The 24,443-nt window shown below is 42.6% G+C and overlaps 1 protein-coding gene across 2 annotated transcripts in view; it reads left to right on the forward strand.

Moving 5' to 3' along the window:
* Window positions 1-24,443, forward strand: part of adgrv1 (adhesion G protein-coupled receptor V1) — a 176,074-nt gene that overhangs the window by 30,389 nt on the left and 121,242 nt on the right. For both annotated transcript variants that reach the window (XM_039802605.1, XM_039802606.1), the window contains exons 10-35: window positions 1,940-2,266; window positions 3,705-3,881; window positions 4,425-4,648; window positions 5,738-5,864; window positions 6,442-6,627; window positions 6,921-7,101; window positions 8,484-8,647; window positions 8,734-8,857; window positions 8,979-9,239; window positions 13,707-13,833; window positions 14,030-14,253; window positions 14,489-15,223; window positions 17,044-17,417; window positions 18,127-18,306; window positions 18,716-18,896; window positions 19,168-19,361; window positions 19,480-19,609; window positions 19,866-19,946; window positions 21,379-21,518; window positions 21,656-22,021; window positions 22,129-22,372; window positions 22,491-22,706; window positions 22,811-23,026; window positions 23,128-23,372; window positions 23,491-23,672; window positions 23,789-24,287. In XM_039802605.1, the coding sequence (XP_039658539.1) occupies window positions 1,940-2,266; window positions 3,705-3,881; window positions 4,425-4,648; window positions 5,738-5,864; window positions 6,442-6,627; window positions 6,921-7,101; window positions 8,484-8,647; window positions 8,734-8,857; window positions 8,979-9,239; window positions 13,707-13,833; window positions 14,030-14,253; window positions 14,489-15,223; window positions 17,044-17,417; window positions 18,127-18,306; window positions 18,716-18,896; window positions 19,168-19,361; window positions 19,480-19,609; window positions 19,866-19,946; window positions 21,379-21,518; window positions 21,656-22,021; window positions 22,129-22,372; window positions 22,491-22,706; window positions 22,811-23,026; window positions 23,128-23,372; window positions 23,491-23,672; window positions 23,789-24,287 (6,105 nt within the window). The remainder of the gene's footprint in view (window positions 1-1,939; window positions 2,267-3,704; window positions 3,882-4,424; window positions 4,649-5,737; window positions 5,865-6,441; window positions 6,628-6,920; window positions 7,102-8,483; window positions 8,648-8,733; window positions 8,858-8,978; window positions 9,240-13,706; window positions 13,834-14,029; window positions 14,254-14,488; window positions 15,224-17,043; window positions 17,418-18,126; window positions 18,307-18,715; window positions 18,897-19,167; window positions 19,362-19,479; window positions 19,610-19,865; window positions 19,947-21,378; window positions 21,519-21,655; window positions 22,022-22,128; window positions 22,373-22,490; window positions 22,707-22,810; window positions 23,027-23,127; window positions 23,373-23,490; window positions 23,673-23,788; window positions 24,288-24,443) is intronic.

The following is a 24,443-nucleotide window of genomic DNA, read 5'->3' on the forward strand; positions in this document are numbered from 1 at the left end:
TTGTTAAGTATGTATCACAGACATTATACTAAGCTGTAAATCGGCTGTTGTGAGCACGCCAGGCAACGCAACAGACAAGTGTAGGTTTCAGGAAAATGAATGAGCCTCAGTTAAAATGCTCATAAAAACTACTCTAGCAGACTTAGCAGAGTTAATTAAAGAGGATGCCTCTCTAAAGTTAGCGCAGGGCTCTTTTTTTACTACTTTCAGTCTCACTTGTTTTCTTTCCTCTCGCTGTTCCTCACCTCTGCTTTCTTCTTCTTGCGACCTAAGATACAGTCTTAGTAACACAACAACAACAAAACAGGATGCACAAGACAACAACACAGTCCTCCAAAGAATGGTTAATGTGGGCTTAATTGCAATTATCCACACACACACACACACACACACACACACACACACACACACACACACACACACACACACACACACACACACACACACACACACATAAGATCAATCACCTTCCTCCTCACTACCCAGGGGATTTCACCCAGCCCGGAGGTGCTCCCTCGTAAGGCCCTGACACACCAACCTGACGGCTGACCGTCGGCAGAAGAGGCAGTCGGACTGATCAGTCGGCTCCCCGAGGTCCAAAAAGTGTCTCGGAACACACCGAAGCAGCGCCGACTGGAGCGTACGTTCTGCGCGTGAGCAAGACGTAATACGTCTCCGTAACAGCAGGCGGCGCTAATCTGTATTGTCGCCCCAAAAATATGAAAAGCGGAAATGACGAAAGCGTCACGTGGGTCTGGCTTCTCCAGCTGAACATAACGACGGCTTGTTCGAAATACAGTCTCGTATTTTACGAAAATAGTTCACTGAAACGTGTTTCTGAAAACATTTTAAGCAAGAAATAGGCCATACAGTTGCTGACTCTGTCTTCATTTCAGCTCGACAAAGGTCAGTTTAAAAGATTTTCATCAGGTTGTGAGAGGTGTCTGTCACTCATCCCGCTCGTCATTTCCGGGTTAGCACTCCACCAATCAGATTGGTCATTGAGTCTGACTGCCCGCCCTCCGACCCGGCAAGTCAGGTCGGCCAAAATGAAGGCCGACGGCCGCTCTGACGGACGAAGGCACGGAACACACCGAACAGACTCGAGTCACCGACCTCGCCAGACTGTCCGACGGCCGATAAACGGGTTGGTGTGTCAGGGCCTATAGCAGTGCAGCTAAGGCCCTTCTGTCAAACTCCCATTCAAAGCTCCCATTCTCTTCCATGGCAAAGCATATATAGCCAATTGTACTAATTTTAAATATGAACATATTATAATGTCAATCATCATTAGTTTCAAAGCATTCATTTCATTGATGGAGTTTCACCTGACGTGCCAGATGCTTTGTTAAAACAGAAACCTCTGAGAAGCCGTCATCGGAAACTGTTTAGAAAAGGACAAGGCACTTATATGTCAATACCTGGCAGGTGATTGGATGAACCATCCGTCTTATCATGTCTGCCATTGTTGTTTTGAACACAACACATCTTAACCACACCCGTAGCTGCCAGTAGCATCTCACATTGGTGCGGTAAGCTGCTGTTTGAACACAAACGCATTTACTTGGAGCCTGACAAGATGGATTTTCATGTGATGTGTGATCCCGCGTTTCTCGCGTGATTTTGTGACATCGCGAGAATCCAGCTGCCATGCAAGGTACGGGTTAATATGCACACTAACTAACTGACAAACTAACTAACAGGAACCTGTGAGGGACTTTTTGAGGCAATACATAGCAAAGTTAAAGTTAATCAACATAACTTTACCCATTCCCAGTCTCAAACTAAGTTTTGTGTTTCATGCAAGATACGTAGAATGTGTGTTTTTGATCTTTCCCTCATCAGTCAAAATGTAACATATGCCCACTCCTCCTTTCTTTTGCTGATTTGTTAATTTTATACTTGCCCTTCGTCTGGTCTTCCTCCGCTCTGCCCCCAGATGGTGTTCTACATCCAGGACAGTGACGATGTCTATGGGCGTTTTGGGTTTGACCCCGCAAAAGAGCAAAGCATCCAGAGCCAACCTGAGAGCCGTTTCCTGTCGCTCAATTTCCTGCGAGACGGTGGTACACTGGGCAATGTGTCTGCGACGCTAACGGCCCTCTACATTCCCGCAGGCCCGATAGACCCAGCACTGGCCCGTGACCAGGTTCTGAATGTTAGCAGGTCCGTTAATGTAGTGTTTTCCCGTCAACGGATGGTCCACGTCACACTGCCAATCAGGAATGATGCTTTTCTGCAGAATGGAGCTCATTTCCTAATACAGGTAACAAGACTGGAAACAAGCTACAGAGCAGTGGTGGGATGTAACTAAGTACTTTTACTCAAGTACTGTACTTAAGTACAAATTTGAGGTACTTGTTACCTTCTACTACTACACTGCTACATTTCAGAGAGAAATATTGTACTTTTTACTCCACCACATTCATCTGACAGCTTTAGTTACTAGTTACTTCATACAATACCATGTTTTAATATAAATTAAACTGCCCAACAATTTAAAAGTCCAGCTGAAATGATTAGCAGATTGAACACAACTGTTTGGATCGTTTCCAGTTTCTAAAATGTGAGGATTTATTTGCATTGAGTACTTTTACTTTTAATACCTTAAGTACATTTTCCTGATGATAGTTACATACTTTTACTCAAGTAACATTTTCAAAGCAGGGTTTTTACTTGTAATGGAGTATTTTTACAGTGTGGTATTAGTAGTAAGGATCTGAATATTTCTTCCACCACTGAGTTTGGGGTCACTTAGAAATTTCCTTTCCACTCCATTATAGACAGAATACCAGCTGAGATCAGTTGCATTGTTTTTTTTAACCAGGGCAGCAGTTTTCAGATTACATTATGTACTTACATAATTGCAAAATGGTTCTCCAATGTTTTCTCGGTTAGCCTTTTAAAATGATATCAGATTAGTAAACAGAACGTGCCTTTGGAACATTGGATGAACGGTTGCTGATAATGGGCAATGTAGATATTGCATTAAAGATCAGCCACTTCTTTCTACAACAGTCGAGAACCCTTTTGCAATTATGTAAGCACATAATGTCATCTGAAAACTGCTGCCCTGGTTAAAAAAAATTCTGTCTATAATGGAGTGGAATGGAAATTTCTAAGTGACCCCAAACTTTTGACCGGTAGATAGATATATATATATATATATATATATATATATATATATATATATATATATATATATATATATATTTATTTATTTATTTATATATTTTTTTTCACTTTGAATGACATTATATTTTTTAAGGTTGTAATCCAGGCAACATTTTGCTTGCACGCCCAAAAATGTGCTCTCTCTGTTTGCGTGTGCACTTGTGGCCAAATCAGTGCCATCCAAACTTGAAGTGCCTCATTTGCATGTGTGAACGGTTTGACACTGGCACTCAAAACCTGGCATGTTGCTATGGGATTAGCCCAACTGTCCAAACTAACAACACCACCTAGTTCTTAAAGCAAGCAAAATAAAAAGCCTCCTTCACATTCTGTAGAACCATAATCACGTCACACACTTACAGTCAAACACATACATGCACAAACAGAAAAGAAAGGGAATGGAGCATTGACCGGTTCATTCAATACAACTTTAAGAGCGACAAAACAGAAATAATCAGATGGTTAAGACAGAGCTGTAGCTGCCTTTTTGAGCCTTATATTCATTGAGTTGTTTCCTCTATTTCCCCTAGTTGAATTCACTGGAGCTGATTGATATCAACCCCCCGATTCACTCAAACAGCCCCAGGTTTGCAGGAGCTCTAAACCTGACGTTAACTGTCACCCCTGACATTGCTAACGGGGAAATCGGCTTTACGAGTAACGCCACAGTGGTGGTTTATGAACCGGAGGACAGCAATACCAGCACAGTAAGACATGAGCAGTTGTACATTCGAATGGTATCAGTTCTGTGATTGCTTCTTTTAACTTTCAGTAGTTCTGTCCAGCCTGAGTTTTTTTTTAAGTCAGACTTCTGAGAAAAAAGGTCGGAATTCTGAGTTTAAAGTCAGAGTTCACACGTTAAACTCAGAACTCAAATACTTTTTTCACATGTGGCCCTAATCCTCTTCCGTAAATAGCATATAACTATATATATTTTTTTTTTACTTCACGCTGTTTAAATTCTAATGTTCAATTGTTAGAGATCTTAATTTGGATCAAAACTACTCAGTTGTTGCATAGTCTAAATTTAATAAATGAACCACCGCTATAAAAGAAAAAGATAGGCTTACTATTTTGCCACTGTAACTAACTGAGAAGAGTCTCTAATTACTGACTTTATAGCCACCGTGCTGCTAGTCCGAAAACTTGCCTTATCCTTGCCGACTCTAATCTGTGTTCAGAAAGTGAATTTTCTGTACGTGCATACAGTCTGTATAGGTGGTTCATTTGAATGATGTCTGGTGCTGCAGGTAACCCTTCCCCTGCGACGCGATGGGACAGATGGTCGGGCTGTAGTGTTCTGGAGTCTTCAGCCAATTGGAAGCAATCGTGTCGATATAACCGTTAAAGACTTGGAGCCCCTCAGTGGCTCGGTGGTCTTCCTCTCCGGGCAGAGTGATGCTTCCATCAGCTTCACCATCATGGCTGACGATATCCCAGAAGTCAACGAGACCTTGCTGCTCACTCTGGATAGGTAAGGATGTTAAACTCCAAGAAAAGTTATCGGTAACCAACATAATAATTGTTCATTTAGTTCATTATAATTAAGGCATATTAGACCCTTCTGTTCTGCCCATAAACACAGCCATACTATAACAACCTTTTGGGGTTTAGCGTGTAAAGCTGATATTATGTAATGTCTTAGATCCAACTTAGACAACAAGTCCAGTGGAATTGGAAGGCTGAGTGGGTGCTATCTCATCCTCCTGTGGTTTTCTGGAGATATTTGTGTGTGTGATTGTGGTAGTGGTTTGGGGGTGGGTTCATCTGTTAGTCTGTGTTCTGATGAGAATGGCGGCTCTCTTTCCTTCCCACTCCTCCCCCTGCAGGGTGGAGACTGCACGCTTTATAGTGTACTTCGGGTAAGTGGAGAGTGGAATGAACCTGGGCCTTTTGTGTGGCGTGAATCAGGACTTTGTTTTTCAGAGAAGGGCCTACTTCAGGATTTCTGGGGTCTTTGGTTGATGTGGGGATGAGGGGGACTGGGGTGGGTGGGGTGGGAGGTGGGGGGTGGTTCACTGATGGTGTGAAAAAAGGAACCCAAAGGAGGGTGGTTGTTGGGAGTAAATAGAGAGTCTTCTCTACGTGTTGCGCTCTAATTTAACCAGGCTTGATTGTTGTGTACCTCTTTAAAGATGTCAGTGTTTGTATGCATGCAGCGCCTTGGCTGTGTGTTTGGAGTGCCTCATTCTGTCATGTCTTTGTCTCTAATTTACCCGTTATGTGATGCTTACAAATGTTCTCAACATACACACACATACAGACCCCCGTGGAGTAATAAAGATGCAGGCATAGCATTGATTGACATTGTTATTAAAAGTGGTCTAAACAGCAGGACCTCAACATATGGACCCAATAATGAATGAGCATCACACACTACAAAGGCAAAGGAATGTATTACAAAGTTGTTTAGATTAAAGTTGAGCTGTGTTATAACATTTAATATTTAATTTAAGTAACTTGCATGTCAGAGTTCTCATCTGCTGCACAATGTAGGTGCAATGACTTAGGATAGGTTTCAGTAGTGGTCATTGCTAATACCGTTTGTGTGTATGTGTTCTAGGAGTAATGTTGAGAATCAGATCCTGAAAGCTGGCTTCACCAGCAGAGAGATCGTCATCATGGAGAACGATGACCCTGGGGGAGTCTTTGAGTTCTCCCCATTCTCCAGAGGTCCGTGGGTCATTAACGTAAGTCTTGAAACTGCAACTTCAAACTATAAGATTGTATCTAACATATATCTTTGTGTAATTAGAATATCTGAGCAGCTGAAACAATGTGAAGCGATTGTTACATTAAACTCAACTAAGGCTGTCAATCGATTCAAATGTTTAATCGCGATTAATCGCATGATTGTTCACAGTGAACTTGTGATTAAAAGCAAATTAATCACACATTTTGTATCTCTTTAAATGTATTTTAAAGGGGATATTTTTCAAGTTTTTAATGTTCAAGTGATTTTTAAGACTCAAAATTCACATCGACTTATCGCTTATGAATTTCTGCACAAGGTTTGTTGCTGCTAGCCATCCACAATGTTACTGCCGCATCACTTCCTGATTTCCCAAACTACGGAGCGGCCCGAGGCCCCATTCACAGAACGCGCCTGTGTTTTTTCGCGTGTCAAATAAATGAGTGCCGTGAAAAGGAATTTGCGTTAGCTTGTTATCGCGTTAATTTGGACAGCCCTAAACTCAACGTGTTGTTATTTTGTCTGACGTCTCTGGTTTGGGTCAGATTTATAAACTTTAAACGTACCTACTGTAGGAGGGTGAAGCAGTGGAGCTGCACGTGGTCCGAGCCCAGGGCCAGCTGCTGAAACAGCTGGTGCGATATGCTGTCGTGCCTTCAGGCAACACCGAATTCTATGGCGCCACGGGCATCCTGGAGTTTAAACCAGGAGAGAGAGAGGTGGTAGTGGCACTGGTGGCAAGGCCTGATGGGGTCCCTGAGGTAAGAACATGGTCAATTTCAAGTTTATATAGCTATTTAAATCACTACTAAATGAAGTCCTCCCAGTCAATTTTTGTTAAGCTAGTGAAAGAAGTCTTCCAATAGATTTACAGTAGATAATAAGAATTATGCTTTAAACCTGTATTTGCTAAATGAAAACTCTGTGTTTGTGTGTGTGCGTGTGCGTGTGGTGTGCGTGTGGTGTGCGTGCATGCGTGTGTGTGTGTGTGTGTGTTTATGTGTGCGTGTGTGTGTGTGTGTGTGTGTTTTGGTGTGCGTGTGTGTGCATACAGCTGGACGAGACTTTCTCTGTGGTACTTAGTAGCCACAGCACTCCACCCAGTCGCCTAGGCAACCACAGGGAGGTCAACATCACAGTGCGGAAGAACGACGACCCTTTTGGGGTCATTGAGTTCGCCCAATCAGGACTGACTGTGGCCATCAATGAGAGCAAAGGGGACGCGATGCACCGGGGTACTTAGTAGCTGAAGGAGTCCTTTAGATAATAGTGATACCTTTCCGTGTCAGTTGGTATCTCATTGACACCTTAAATAGACCTAATTGGAGTGAGACACAGAATGGGGGATGACTACGATTAAAGGTTGTATTTTAAACGTACCATGTATGTGTAATGCATGATAAAGAAGTACTTTGGTTAACTTTTAGAGCAGGACGTTTGGGCCCCACACAGTGATGATGCAGTACGACATTCAGTCTGGTTCTAAGAACAAGGAGAAGCAAAAAAGCTTCTCTTAGCCTCTAGCGCAGTGGTTCTCAACCTGGGGTTCGGGAAAATATCCACAGAGCCGGGAGCACGTTGGACAAGGCTAGATGCTGGCTGCTAAAACTACGTAAAACTAAACTTGTCGTTAAAGGTCCAATGTGTAGGAATTTCTCCCATCTAGCATTGAGATCATAAATCAACTCTCTCGTGCCACGCAGTTCAAAGTACGTATTAGAGCTATGGGAGACTTCACGCTTCAATAAGCCGGGATGTCATCCACGTCTTCATCCAGCTTTCCCTCTGGCGATCAGGTCCGTCCGTTCCGTCTTTTTTTCGGATGACGCCGGTCTCTTGCTCTTTTCAATATCCTGTTGCTGAAATTTGGATTTTGAATACGTGCGGTCCTCCATGTTTCCTTCTTCAAACTTGCCGGGGGCCGGGAAGCTACGATACCCATTAGCAGCATTAGCAGCACCTGTGAGTTTATCACGTGACAGCGAAAACGCGAAAGGTGGAGCAGTACGTCCTGTATGTCCCTTACCGGCTAACGTATTTCAAGATGGCGCACTACCCCAGTTCATGCGAAGGCAAATGTGAAATGTCAAGCCAAAAGGAATACTTGGAATTGATGGTGGAGGTAAATATTCATGAAAAAAGACAAGTTTGGGAACAGGCAACACAGATTTTTGATAATGAACAACTAAACACTTTACACACTGGAGCTTTAAAGCAAAGCATTATCTGTTTACATGTATAAATCAGAGCATTCGTAAAAATCACTCAAAATCAGCAGGGGGAGGCGTGTAAAAACAGCTGTTTGTACCAGTTTGCAGCTCTCTTTCTCTCGTCGTCGAGGGGGGTGGGAGGTCCACGAACACCAACCTCATTATTCTGGGGGGGTTGCGACTCGAAAAGGTTGAGAACCATTGCTCTAGTGAGTGTATCACTGGGGATTTGCTCTTAGCATACACAACAAAAACTTGTGAAGTTTAGCTGTGAGCCAGAAAAATACAGTATTACTGTGCTGTATATCAAAATGATATGATGAGTAAAGTGCATAAGAGTTAATACATTTCAGTAAGGTTTTAATGTCTAAATGGATCATCTCTTGTCTCTTCTAAATTGCATTCAGCGGTGTACCCTGTAGTGAGGAACAGGGGTCTCTTTGGAGAAGTGTCCGTTTCCTGGGTCTTGGAGCCAGCCCTGTCCAGAGACGTCAGCCCCCTCAAGGGAAACATCACCTTCATGGAAGGGGAGTACCTCAAAAACCTCACTCTCTTCTCTGTAACCGATGAGGTAAAATGATAAACTAAACCATGCATGCAATTCAAAATTGAGTTACATTTCCTTGTTTCAATTTGAATGATTTGTTTATATTTAAGATCCCAGAGGACATGGAGAATTTCACCATCACAGTGTTAAATGCGACAGGTGGTGCAAGACTGGGAAACATACTCAAAGCCAATTTACAGATTAATAAGAATGATGACCCCATTTACTTTTCTGGTAAGGATGCTGTTTATTGAGGATCCTTTGAAAGACTGTAATGTTATATTGATACATATTATAGATACAGTCATTGACTCCTTTTTTTTGTCTCTCCTCCCTCGCCTCGCCCTCTCCTTAGAACCTGTGGTCGTGCGGCTTCGGGAGGGAGGCGTGGCCAACTTCACTGTTCTGAGGGCAGGGCGGGCGGACTTTGTTGCCACGGTGATGTACCGTGTTGAGTACGGCAAGGCATCTCCAGGTGACCTCGCCTTGCTGAGTAATGACACGCTGCTGGTGTATGGCGTGGGTGAATGGATGAAAAACATCTCTGTGGCTGTGGAAGATGACAACATACCGGAGACTGATGAACCCTTTTACATTGTTCTCTACAACGCTACTGGTGAGTATGGGCTTCCTTTTAAGTGGTTAGCACATGGGTGCAGGGCAGGAATTTCATGAGGCTTCTGGCTGCCGTGCCCCTCTAAGTTTGGCCTTATGCCCCAAAAAAAGGATGTGCCCTATGGCTACAGTGGCCTTGATGCCCCGCTCGCACTGCCCCAGCTATTTTCGCCTTTTTCTCCTCTGCCTCTTTCTTCTTTCTTTGTTTTTAGACACAGGTTTCTTTTGTTGAGATTCTGAATTCCTATTGGGCAAGCATCAAGTGAAATGCTGCACACATAACCAGCAGTGGGTTTGGAAAACTGAGCTGTTTAATATCAATAGTTTGACACAAATGTAGTACCGCCGGCCAACCAGAAGTAGGGTTGCACGATATTAACAAAATGAGATATTGCGATATCGATTATGAATATTGTGATATTGATAATGAATTTTGCGATATCGATATTAATTTCAATATTTTTAAACATATGTAAAATTACAAAAGTTACAGGAAAACGCATCAAAATAGATTCATAACAAATAGAACAAGTTTTCTTACAACACAAGGTTTATTTCCACTGACAGTCATATTGGACTTGTCCAACATGAATAAATAAATAAGGACCATGTCTACAGAACAGGACATGTTCTACTGGTGGTACAGTATCAAAATAAATAAATAAAGAGAACAGGACATGTTCTACTGGTGGTACAGTATCAAAATAAATAAATAAAGAGAACAGGACATGTTCTACTGGTGGTACAGTATAAAATAAATAAATAAAGATAACAGGACATGTTCTACTGGTGGTACAGTATAAAATAAATAAATAAAAATAACAGGACATGTTCTACTGGTGGTACAGTATCTAAATAAATAAATAAAGAGAACAGGACACGTTCTACTGGTGGTACAGTATAAAATAAATAAATAAAGAGAACAGGACATGTTCTACTGGTGGTACAGTATAAAATAAATAAATAAAGAGAACAGGACATGTTCTACTGATGGTACAGTATAAAATAAATAAATAAAGATAACAGGACATGTTCTACTGGTGGTACAGTATAAAATAAATAAATAAAGAGAACAGGACACGTTCTACTGGTGGTACAGTATAAAATAAATAAATAAAGAGAACAGGACATGTTCTACTGGTGGTACAGTATAAAATAAATAAATAAAGAGAACAGTACATGTTCTACTGGTGGTACAGTATAAAATAAATAAATAAAAATAACAGGACATGTTCTACTGGTGGTACAGTATCTAAATAAATAAATAAAGAGAACAGGACATGTTCTACTGGTGGTACAGTATAAAATAAATAAATAAAAATAACAGGACATGTTCTACTGGTGGTACAGTATCTAAATAAATAAATAAAGAGAACAGGACATGTTCTACTGATGGTACAGTATAAAATAAATAAATAAAGAGAACAGGACATGTTCTACTGGTGGTACAGTATAAAATAAATAAATAAAGAGAACAGGACACAACTTTTCTTTCGCTTCTCTGATTCGTTCCGTTTTGTTGTCTCTATCTATCGCTTCACTTACACTGTCAAACTGTCGAATACACTGTCAAAATATGCACACACGTGGTACGCTCCATAGGGTTTGTCACGTAGTGGACCCGTGCGCTGACATGTACTAACATGTGCAAGTGGAACGCTAACTGGCCAATGAAACATGATCATTATAGCGTTTCAAGCGGGCTCTACATCAAACACAACTAAACCACACAGCCAACGGTCGGGACGCAGCGCTCCACAAAATAAACTAAATATTGTATACTTATTGCGACACTTTCCATATATTGCGATAAAGATATTGAGCCAATATATCTTGCACCCCTCGATATAATATTGCGCAAAGTTATATTGCGATAACGATATTGAGTCGATATATCTTGCACCCCTAATCAGAAGACTTAATCAAACTCATCTTGATGTGACAATGCCGCAAAGCTGTGACTTATGAGAACAGAAGCTCGACTGAGCTGGTGTAAGAAAGTTTTAAAATTAGCGAACAAATAAGACAAGAAACTCACCGTGTTAGGCCATGCTTGTATATTATGTCGCTACAACACTGACTTAGCTGACCAACTCGCCTACAAAGTGCGTGCCTAATGAGTATTGTAACAAAACAAATGCAACGTTACCCTCAAGTTAAATTAATTGTTTTCATGGTCTTAAGATCATTGTTTTAGTGGCTTTGCTGCCCTGGCATTTGGCCTCTGTGCTCTCAAAAAGTGACAACAGTCAAGGCCAAGTTTCCCCTAAAATGAGGAAATTCCAGACCTGATGGGGCATACTGTATATTATATGGATGTCTTCTGTAAATCAGAGATTATATTAGGTAATATAGTGGATGTGTCATATCTTTATATATGTTGGTCTCTTGAGATAATGAAAACAATATAATCTGCATCCCCTCAAAGTATTAAACAGATGAAAGTCATTTGTGTTTCTCATTTTTCAACATGCTTTGTAGTCGCCGGGCAATCACTTATCTCAAAATAGCATCACCCCCTTCTCCCCTCTTTATTCTCTTGTCTTAATCCCAGCTGTGTACGTAAAGAGAGGAGTAGCTAGGTTATTTAGCATTGTCTGTGTCTAACACCGAAAGCTCTCCTAATACCAGTATTGTGTGTCAGGGATGGGAATAAAAGACCAGTGGGCCCCAACAGGGACCTTAATTACCAGACTCCAGACTTTCTAAGACACAAAGAGCGGCCACTCCACTGGCCTCTCTCTGTCTTCTGATTGACATGGAGTAGAGTCGAGTGAGGGTTAGCCTGGTTTATGCCAGGGGATGGTCCTTTTATAGTGATTGTGTTAAAAGTCAATAACCCTCATGTTAGAGGTCAATCAAACTCATTCTGGGACTTTAACACTCTTTACCTTTCCTGTTTAATTAGGAGCAGATTTGCATGCCTGTTACATTGTACTCGTAGTCCAGCAACCTGAATTGTGTGCTTGTGTGAGAGGTTACTGCAGTTGTGGGAATGCTATTTCCGCAAAAGAAATATGCCCCTGTAGTTTTTGTAAAAGCAAGAAACTTTAAAATGTAAAGGTTTGGGTTTATTGAGGGTCTGTCCTTGGTGTTACTTTATAAGTTTACTTTTAAAGGTTTTTCATGAATAAGAAGCCCTATCGTCTTGGGCTTGGTTACCATAGATATAATGTGCATTGCAATATCTATCTATCTGTCTGTCTGTCTGATATTTATCTTTTACTAGTGCCATAACATTATGAAAAAAAACACGGGACAATTGGTGCAATAAAACATTACAAGAAGACATAGGACATTTGGACGGTGATAACACATGCAGACATTAAAGCAACACTAGACAACTTTTCCCGCTTCGGTCCCCCTACAGGTTGGAAGCATAATTGTCCCATTATGTCTCATTCGAACTACAGATTAGAGTTTAGATTCTCTGCCCGAGCCCGAACCGGACCTGACACGACCCACGGGCTGGGCCGATTTTTTACACCGCTATGATCGTCCCGGGCCGGGCCGAGCCCTTGATCAAGCATTTTGTTTTTTTAATCATTACTTTATTAGCCTTATTCGGTGTGGAGCAAGCTATGCTTCTCCTGTAGCTCTGGGTGTATGTCCTGTCCTGCACTGACTTGAGTGTGAGGTAAACTGTGCTGATATCGTGTCTCCCCCCTCTGCAGCACTGTTGTCGGCCAGTGCGTCGGCATGCAGACCGTGGCGAAGGGCAGTATTAATTAGGTGATCGAGACAAGAAAGTCTCCTCTATGGTTCCAGGGCTTTGATTATGTTGCTGCCTCGATCTGTTACCCACACTATTCGGCTGAGAGCGAGGGTCGAGGTTTTTTTTTTTTACGTTTCTTCATTCGCATCTATTTGCGATCCATTCCATTCTGTATAAACAAACAGTGCAGTTTACTTGCTTCATCCTTGTTGCATTACCGGTATTTATTAAGATAATTCTAAACAGATTTCTGTACTTCAAACAACTCGGAATTGTAGTTGAGAACGTCAGTTATAACGGCCCATGTATTAAAAAAAAAGTTGGGTTTAAATCGGGCTCGGGCTCATAATTACAGTAAATGTGTCGGGCCGGGCCGGCCTCGGACACAACGTGCACGGGCTCGGGTAGGGTCGGGCTTGATTTGTTGGGCCCGATCTAAGCTCTACTACAGATCCGCTACCAGACCTGGCAAACTTGCATAGTGCGGTTAGCCGCAAAGCGAAGTTAAGTCACGAGTTGATTAACCACTGAAACGATTTTTGAAACATTATTTTAAGTTACAAAAAGTTCTCTAGTGTTGCTTTAAAACATAAAACAAGTACAATGATTGATTTATCTTGGTCTGGGAGTGTGGATTGGGCTGGTACTGTGACATGACATATAAGGTGAGGTTTATTTGTGACGAGGATGGTGACTGAGTCCACGTGGACCTGTAGGTCCTGATCTGACCTGATAATGTGAATGTGTCCACAGGTGATGCAGTTGTGTATGGAGCGGACACAGCTACTGTGGTGATTGAGGCCAATGATGACGCCAATGGGATTTTCTCCTTGGAAGCCATAGAGAAACCTGTCAAAGAGGGCAAGACCAATACGTTTTAGTAAGGAGGAGGCCTTCAATTCAAGTTTTTTTGTGTGCAAAACATCTTGATGTAAAGAGGTGTATACTTGTTACATGCTCATTTAAGTTTTATTTAAAGAATGAATCCAAGTTGAATCCACTATGCATTGACAAAACTCTGAAGTTGACATTTTTGAGGTACAAAGTCTTCACCTGTATTTTCTCTTCTGTCCCAGTGTGCTGCGTGCAAGGGGCCATTTTGGTAACGTTACTGTCTTCTGGCAGCTGTTTGCCAACGACTCAGCGACTCCTCTGCAGGAACACCAAGAGTTTAGCAACACATCTGGCTCCATCACCTTCACTACAGGAGAAGAGGCCAAGCCTATTGTCCTGGACGCCGTTGCCGATAAGCTCCCAGAGTTCAATGAGTTCTTCGTCCTCAGGCTGGTTAATATCTCAGGTGAGTGCAGGATAAAAGTGACATATTTGTTAGATTTGAGAGCTATATTTAGAATAAGAGATGTGAATAAATGAATCACCAGAGAAAAGTGGCATTTGCCATAATTGACATGACGTTTCATTTGAGTCATGAGCTTTAAAACCTCGACACTGACACTAAAATGACAAAGACGGATTCATTTCATTTGTAATGTTGTCTTGAAAACCCTTCAGCTCTTGTCCATAATTTCTCTAAGGTGGTTACCCGGGGGAGGGCGGACGACTAGCCAAGACTTCTCTGAATGCCTCGGTTCTCATCCCTTTCAATGACGACCCATTTGGTGTCTTTGCCATCACTGACAGCAACCTGGACCAAGAAGTAGCTGAAGATGTACTCTCAGAGGATGATATGGCTGACGTCACTTCCTTCACCATCCTCCGTCAGCAGGGTACTTTTGGCGATGTGCGGGTTGCCTGGGAGATTGTTACTGGCCTCTTCCCAGAGGGCCTTCCTCTGATGGATGACCTGCTCCTTCTAGCCTCCTTCCCAGACGAGGTTGAGCTCAGGCCTCATGCCAGGCGACACCATTCAGCCACAGACACTTGGTTTTTCTCTGGGCGTCCCGGAGCTTATGGGACCATCTCCTCTGAAGATGGGCCTGCTGTCGTTGGAAACTTCACCTTCTCTGCTTGGCTCGTGCCCAGACCAGACACCGACGGCTTCATAGTCTGCAAAGGAACCAGAAACGGGACCTTGTATTATGGAGTGAAGGTCCACACCAATGACTCTCATGTCACAGTGATGCTATATTATACAGTGAGAGGATCAAACAATACCCAGGTGGCGCGGGCCACTGCTGAGAAATTTGTAGAGAATAACGCCTGGGTGCATGTCATCATTACTGTTAATGATGGGATTGTTGAGTTCCTCCTCGATGGGAGCCCTATTCCCGGAGGACTGAAGAGCATCAAAGGAGAGGGTATCAATGATGGTGAGTTATTTCATCAGATATTTATTGCACATAGCAGAGTGACAAAGGTCAGCTTGTTGAGCATAAAGTGTCCGTCATATCCCATTTTTTTTTACGTTCAGCTTGTGTCTGCGGTCTCTTTGTCGGCACATGTAGCATATGTTGTCATGACTTTTTAAGCATGTTATTGTGTGTGTGTGTGTGGGGGGGGGGGAATTCAAGATTATCTGTCATTGTTCACATGTGGAAGTCTTAACTTCTTACAAACATCATGCATGCACTCCCTCACGCACACTAATGCTCATTCTCACACACACACACACCTCTCAGTCACCTCCTCATTGTTCGGGACTACTGGGACACTGCTATGCTTGAGTGAGCACTTATCCCCAGCACTGCTGGATATTGTTACTGCTAAAGGGAATCAGCCGGCAGCTTCTATTCTGTCTATTCTCTCTAATTATTGGAGACAATAGTCGCAGCCTGCACTGCTCCAAAAGCTCCCCTTGGGGGAAATATTCTGATGGTTCTTTGGCTAACTTCAATCACAGTAGATGTACACATAATCATCAATCATGTCATGTGTTATTGTCCTGCTACTGGTAACTCAACCCATAGAGGAATTGTTTTGTGTCAGGGCTTTATACTTGCTCACTGTGGCAGAATATTTGCATGTCTCCCATTTTGTGCAAGTAAAGGAAGCGATAGGCACGAGAGGTGTAAGTATAAATGAGTAATGAGAAAGAGCCGGACCTGGGCATTTAGCGGCCTTAATCAAGATTCTGTTTGTGGTCCCAATACACTCCAACATAGCAACCACGTTTGTTCCACCATTAACAATAATATGATTATATGAGCGATCAGAAAAGTCTGAAAAGAAGTGTGAAAATTATTTAAGTTGTCAGTGTTTCCTTCAGGATTTTTTTTTTGAAGTGGGGGCAGGTCTGTCCGAACAACCTACAATTAGAACGGACCCACCGCGGTGACTCGGAAGAAAGTGAACGTTTTCACAATAAACTACATCAACACAACAGTATGTGGAGTTAAACTGGACGGGCCCAATAACCTCTGAATAGTTCTACTTGTTGTTAAATTGCAATGTGAGCGGCAGCCAACGGGGGTGCATTATGTCGGCAGGATAATTGAAAAGGCAACCGCGACTACATTGTGCGTCTGCCCTATTTCTGATACCGTGGTGGGCCGCCACTACAAAATCAACATAGAGGAAACACTGCGGTTGTTATTATCTCACCAGATCTCAAGTCAACTAAAATGATAAGTCACAGGATCTCAGGTGTTAGTTAAATAAATCAATACAAATTGCTATGTAATGTAGTAGTGTTATTCTATAAAATAAATGTATCAATCTGTGATTTTTAAAGCACGCCAACAATCTGCTATGTGACAAACACAGTTATTTTCCAAAAGTGGTTGGAGTTTCAGGAATTAATAACAGTAAGATCTGTATTATTTCAAACTAAATCATGGGTACAGCAGCTTGGAAACCTCTAATAGTACACTGAAACTGTTTCAGTATACATCAAATACATCCACAGTTAATGAATTAGAACTTATATCTGTTGGTCTGTGTGTGTATGTTTGATTGCAGCTTGTGACCCAGTACCACATTAATCTACTGAATATCAGCGTTTCCTTTTTTTCAACCTCATATTTGTCATATCATATCCTGTACAAAGTTGTGCTTGAGGCAAACATAGTGATTTGTTTACTTCTGTATCCAACCATTTCCAACTTGTACAGCTTAAACATAAATTGCCAGGTAGCCATTTGCTGTATATACAATTTGATGCACTGTTTTCTTCTATGTCTTTCTACTTTAGGACCTGCGTCAGTGTTTATAGGGTCAGATCCTGTGGGCGAACAGCGGTACACAGGCCTTCTCCAGGATGTTCGCTTGTACAGGACTAAGCTGAACCGAAGCCACATCCACGAGCTTCACACCCAGCCTGCTAAAACCGACCTGCGTAACATCTCCGGCTACCTACGGTACCGGCAGGAGGAGAGGCAGAAGTCGTTTGTGGTGGAAGTCAGGGATGATAATGAGGAGGAGGGAGAGGAGGTGTTCTATCTACAGTTGGTAGCAGTTCATGGTGGAGCGCGCCTCCCTTTCCCCAGACCCACTGCTACTTTGCGAGTCATGAAGAGTGACAATGCCAATGGGCTTTTTGGATTCACCGGTGCCTGCATACCTGATGTAAGTGCAATTTGTTTAGTCAGTGGCATTTAGTGGACCGTTTTTTTGCTGTATCTTTTAGCCCCTCACAAACTCTGCAATTACGACATTTGTAATGTAAACCACACCGGTATCAATACATTACTCATCTTCACGACCACTACTACAGTAGCATTTGTTAGTGTCATCACTTAGTTTTGTCTACAGAAAAAAACATATGCATAGAAACACATGTAACGTAAACCGACTGGTTTGTCGGCCTCTGTCCTACTGCATATTTTATAAGTCTTCATGCCTGGCTGCAGGGAGAGCATGCTCTCTGTTTTTAGTTGGATTGGATAGGTGGGCTCTCATGTTGGCCCCTCTCAGGTAGAGCAGCAGCTGGTGAGGCTGCAGGTCAAGGCATTCCTGTAGAAGTGGATCAAGAGTTCCAGCACTGGAAATGGGAGATCTAGTTCCTCGTTTCCATCAGCACAACAGGTGGCAGGGCTGGGGATGGCATTCCATCAGAACTAGAGGATCGTCTTTATATCCTTGATCCTTTGGGGATTAATATACATAGAGGCATGTGGGCTATCAGGTGCTTTCTCTCTAAATCACATTATTACTGTGCTGGAATTAGACCTGCTCATTAACATAGTTGGTAAGACTAGCTCATTTAAGCATTCAATATTTATAATTTTTCCTCCAGCAGTTCAGAACTAATCAACATTTGTATTCCCTTGTTTAGACCACTGATGAGGGTTCCACTATCTCTTGTGTGATTGAGCGTATGCGGGGATCTCTGGACCACGTTTATGTCAACTACAGTGTTACCCAACTGGACAGCTTGGACAGTGAGATGCCGGCCCATCATGATTTTGTTAATGCCACTGGAGCTGTGCTTTTCGTGCCTGGACAGCGCTCTAAGGTGTGTGTATTGTGTGTGAGAGTGACTCAACGTTCGGATCTGTATTGATGTGATCTTTTTTGAGCTGTTGGAAACCCCTCTAAGTTTATCCAGGGTCACACAAAGCAAAGGCACTAAGTCGGTAAAAACAAGTGTGATGTACCTTGTGTGCACTGTATTTACACATCAGTATATTGATTTCAAATATACATCGTATGTCCAGTTTAAAAGCAGGAATTTACAGTAACCCAAATTCAAATGTTTTAAGACAATCAGCCCCACCTAGTGGTTGGTTGTTGTGTATTTACTGATGAGTTGACAGGTGCCAGCTCAAGCTTTTACATTTACTTTTACCGAAATATAAATTTTCTTTTCATGGGTACAGCCTGGACTAGAACATAAAACTAATGTATGCACATCTTTCTGTTAGGTATTGAACCTGTTGGTGTTGGATGATAACCTCCCAGAGCTGGCAGAGTCCTTTCAGATCACACTGATGTCAGCAATTTCCGGTGATGGGAAGCGTGGCTCCACCCCCACCAGTGGTGCAAGCATCGACCCAAATAACTCTGTTAACACCATCACTGTCACAGCTAGTGACCACCCTTACGGTATTCACTCACATGCCCAAAAAACAGGGCTAGCAATAAGTGATCCATATTTCTAAGAGTATGATGTGACAAGTGGTTTATTGGGTCAGCTAAATATAATTACACTTTTCTCTCTCTTCTTCTCCATCTTATGGGTATTATTCTATTCCTCCCCCACTCCCTGCCCTCCTACTTCAATCACACCTTTCCCTCCTTTTGTTACATTCTCCCCTATGTCCTTTCTTCTACACATAACGATACACACACAAACCCACACCCTTCCATAATCCAGGCCTGCTGCAGTTTCAGCCTAGCCCCCCAGGAGAGGGATTTATCGCTCCATTGTTAGAACCTGGCAATGTAACTGTTAACGAGGAAGATGGAGAAGTCCGGCTGCTGGTGGCCAGGGCCCAAGGCCTTCTGGGAAGGGTCATGGTGGGATACAGGACAACCCCATTCACAGCTTCCAGCCCTGAAGACTACGAGGTTTGTTTCCACTACAGTCTTTAGGCCTACTGATTCATACTTGCAGATGATGTATCGATAAACTAATCAGCAGATAGAGAGAATACATTTTGCCTGCTTCCCTTGTTACCTCCGGTAGGACTCAGAGGGCATGCTGGACTTTCTTCCAGGGGAGAGGTTAAAGTTCATCACCGTGACCATCATAGACAATCCTGTCCCTGAGCTGGATAAGATTTTTAGAGTGGAGCTCTACAATGTTGATGGAGGAGGTGAGAAAATGATCACAACCCTACTGTTTTCATTTGTTTGAGTCACATATTGATTTATTCATTAGAGCTCAATTGACCCTGTAATCTGCCCTACTGTTTTTTGTGTGTTTTGTGTGCTGTGCTACTGTGTGCTTTCCCGTACCCATCCTTCCTACATGCCTACCTACCTTCCTTCCTTTCTATTTGCCCTTCGATCTCCATGGTGTGATTCTTACCTGGTGTGACACTTGTTTGATCCTCGTGTGTGATCCATCAGTGGATCAGTTTCTGCGTAGTGAAGGAAGTGGTAGTGGGGAGAGTGACTCTGACTTCCTCCTTCCATCCTATCAACACCATGGTAAGTATCCCCCTCCCTTTCTCCCCAAACTGCTTCTTGTCTCCATTCCTTCACCCCCACACCCACATCATTTCTCACTCCCCAGGGCTGCAGGATGCATATCTCAAAGTCAAGTTAGGGATCAAGTGATATGTTGCGGCTGCTGACAAAAATATACATTTATACATGACAATTTTTTGTCCCCACAAATTGAAAGTGCTATGTCTTTCTTTCAGAATTATATTTTTGGCTGGTTTGATAGAATTGTAAACCAGATTTGCACCATAACAGCTCAGAAACTCTCCTCTGAAAACTTCATTACTTAAATTATTGGGCAAATTGGACTACTGTGTACTATCAGACATAGTACACATAAAAATCATCCTTAACACTTCATAAATTATTATCTTTCAGCTCAGTCGGAAGTGCCTATATACGTGTAGGTGTGTGTGTGCATATGCACGTGTTTAATTGTGTGTGGCATTTATATTGTACTGTGACCCCTGTGAGAAGTACCCAAGGAGAGGGATGTGGGAAAAGCAAATAGCCCTTAATGGGTAGTAAGAGTAAGTGGTTGACTTAAGTGTCAAAGAAGTTTGGGCTGCTGTCAACCATTCTGTCACCACACACTATGAAGCTGCCATTTCAATCTGATTCTCTTGGCCAGTGGTTCACAAACTATTTCACGTTAAGGACCCCTAGACTGAAACAAATTAGATCACAGAACCCCATTTGATAAGATTTTGTCCCAGGGTCTACACTCTGATAGGAATTTTGCTTTTAGATGTTTTATTACAGAAAGTGTATGAAACCCATGACCAAAATAGTCATTGTGATACTTATGGATGTAATTATAGTAAAAATAAATTCCCCTCTGAATCCCCCTCAAGGACTCCTTGTGGTCCCCCTGCATTAGATGACATACTTCCTTTAAAATGTCATTAAATTCCGTTCAAACGTGTTAGAGGAGTTCCTCATGGATCTATTCTTGGTCCTTTACTTTTTACATTTATAACTATATTTAAAACTTAATTTGAGTTCCAGCTTTTCAGTTTCCTCTCTTTATTTACTGCTGAAACATGTTTCAGCTTCACAGATTTTTTACTGGTTTCAGTTCAACAAACCTGGCTATTAAATAGACAACATTTATTAATGTGAGCCTCAAAGTTTATTTTTTACATAGAAAGAGAAGATTTTAAATGGAGCTTAAAACCACCTCACAGTCTTCTAGCAGATGAGGCAATACAGGTACATGTTTGTTGGGTATTATTATTAGGCTATTTATATTAAAATCACCAGCTTGATTGATTAAAAGATTGTCACATTTCCATTCCCTCCCATTGGGCCTTTTCATTTTCTTCAGACTGAAACTCAAAAAAATGCAACCAGAATGTATCACCAAAAAGTAACACAGTTACACAGTTAGAGTTTTATCTTGTATGTTTATGTGTAGCCAGCTTGGGAGTTGCATCCCGCATCACAGTGATCATCGCTGCTTCTGATGATGCCCATGGAGTGTTTCAGTTCAGTCCTACATCCCTGTCTGTTAACGGGACAGAACCTGAGGATGGACGCAGCTCTGTAATTCTGCAGGTCAGTGTTTCCTTGTGTTTGCATTTGCAAGTGAAGATGCTAATACTGCTCTCAGTCAGTCACGTTTTTTTTTATTACAGTGTACGGTTAAGTATTGTTCATCATCATGCCATGTTATTTTTTTTGTTCTCTCTTAGGTGGATCGGTCCTTTGGCGACCTTTTCAATGTAACTGTGTACTGGGAGGCTGATCCCAGTTCTGAGGGGGAACTCCTTAGCAGGTTTGGGAACATCACCTTTGGTGTAGGTCAGAGGTCAGAGAACATCATCATCAATGTGGCCCAGGATGAGATCTCTGAGTTGGACAAGAGTTTCAACTTGTCCTTGGTTAACGTCTCCAACGGTCGTCTGGGTGTCCAGACATCTGCTACTCTGACTCTGCTCGCCAGCGACGATCCTTATGGTGTTTTTGTATTCGCTAATGTAACAAGGTCTGTCCGACTTTCTGAAGCTGACTCAACTGTCTCCCTCACCATCCTGCGACAGAGAGGCCTGATGGGTCAGGTGTGTACCACTTATGATTCTGTGACTTTTAATAAATAAATAAAAACGGATTCCCACATGTGATGGATGAAACTATTTTATTTGGATCCCACTTTTTATTTGTCTAGGTGCGAGTCACGTATGGGACACTAAACGAGGCAGATCCGGAACCTTACAGGACCCCTGGGGTGGGCCGAGCCACTGAGGGGCGGGATTTTGTTCCCCTCCTGGATTCTGTTGTGTTCTTGGCCAATCAGAGTCAAGCAAACATCACCCTCCGAGTGCTGGATGATAAGGATCCAGAAAGAGACGAGTCAGTGTTTGTGAAGTTGCTCAGTGTTCAACTCATCAAAGGAGAGCAGAAGAGGCTCAGTAAGATACTGACACACCCCACTGAGTGGGAAGTTTTACCTGAAGAATTCATTTAAGATATAATGATATTCAACCTAACCACACTAAACTGATTAAATATCCTCTCACTGTTCTTTAGTTTCCAATTCCCCTTCTCTGGGCCCCATGACTGACATTGTAGCCCAGGTGATAGTGGAGGCCAGCGACGATGCTTTTGGAATCCTCCAGCTGTCAGCTTCTGCTGTCAGTGTCGCCGAGGACTACGTTGGGCCCATAATAAATGTTACACGTGTTGGGGGGATTTTTGCTGATGTATCCGTCAAGTTCCGAGCAGTGCCTTTGACCGCCAGAGTCAGTAAGTATTGGGCATGGAACATGGATTTAAATCTGTCTCTTTATGATTTGTGTGTAAGCAGGCAGGCCATGTCCATACGTATGTGCATGTGTGCCATCCTATAGGTGAAGACTACAGCGTAGCCTCCACTGATGTGGTCCTCCTAGAAGGGGAGTCCAGTAAATCTGTCCCCGTCTATGTCATCAACGATGCGATCCCTGAGCTGGAGGAGACCTTTCTCATAGAGCTGATCAACCAGACCACCGGAGGAGCTCTCCTCGGGGAGCGCACACGTGCCATCATCACCATACTGCCTTCTGATGACCCTTTTGGTGCCTTTGGTTAGTTGGCATTATCCAGGATGTGTTTGTGTCTTATTATTTCTCCTTATTTTGGACAATTTGTCAATGTTAAGCGAGTTCTTGATTTTATTTCTACCTAGTCTTCCAAGCAGTTCCAGTTACCATAGAGGAGCCAGGGTCTAATTCCATTGAGGTCACGTTGCCTATAGTGCGTAAAGCTGGTACTATTGGCACAGTGGTAGTCCAGTGGCAGGCCACTGTCAATGGTAAACTAGCAGTGGGGGACATCAGACCCACATCAGGAGAGGTGAGATTTGCTCCCGGAGAGACCATGAAGACGCTCCTAGTGGAGATTTTAGCTGACGACGTACCTGAAATCACCGAGGTAAGTAGCTGACATTGAAAATGCCACTGTGAATTGCGTAAAATGATACATCCGTTGAAATATTTTACATAATTTAAGCCGCAATGTTTATTTATTGAACTCCTTTCGTCTTTTTTAGATAATTAAGGTGGAGCTTACTGGTGCCAGTAATGGAGGAAGCCTTGGAGCCGATAGATCTGTTAACATAATAGTGCCTGAAAATGACAATCCATATGGGACAGTATACTTTGAGCTGTCTGTGTACCGCGTTCAAGAGCCACTGGAGGGGGTTTATAGAGCCAATGTTACTGTCCGCAGGAGGTACTTTTAATTATTGTTTTCTTCTGGAATAATGTTTGTTTTTGTATGTACTCACATTAAACACACTTTTCCTATCTGCTGTCTTTTCTCTGTCATCCCCTTTGCCTTTATTCCAGAGGTGGTCTATTTGGTCGCTTGGAGATCGTGTACAGCACCTCTGACATCGACATTGTTGGCTTGTCTCAGTCTGATGGCCGGAATCTGCTAATGTACTATGACCTCCCAAAACCAGGTGTTCCATCCACTGCCCCCCTTAGGACTGTTAACATCACCGGTCAGACAGACCCACTGGCTGCATGTGCTGCTGCCTGTCTGAGAGAGCAAGCCTGCCAGGCCTTCTCTCTGTCATCAGGGGTGAGCCCACCATCCTGCACTTGGGTGACTTCAGGGGTTGACCAGCTGACCGCTAAGTCTCAGGTTATGACTTATGTCAAAAACAGCACTGCAGCTGCTGTCCTGTTCAGTGGCCAGGCTGTGGCAGGGAGTGATTACACCCCTGTAACAGCTCAAAGTGCCTTCATGGAAGATGGGTCAGGGGTCGCCAACCTCACAGTCCCAATCTTGACTGATAAATTCCCTGAAATGGATGAGAGCTTCTCCATACAGATCCTAAAGGTAAAACCCAATTATATATATTTATTGCCCTGTGTAATTTATGGTTTAATTTGTTTTACATGCATTCCAGGGCTGCAACTAACGGTTATTTTCATTCTCGATTAATCTGTCGATTATTTTCTCAATTAATCGATTAGTTGTTTAGTCTATAAAATG

Source organism: Perca fluviatilis, chromosome 6, assembly GCF_010015445.1.
Source record: "Perca fluviatilis chromosome 6, GENO_Pfluv_1.0, whole genome shotgun sequence".
In the NCBI taxonomy this organism is placed as follows: domain Eukaryota; kingdom Metazoa; phylum Chordata; class Actinopteri; order Perciformes; family Percidae; genus Perca; species Perca fluviatilis.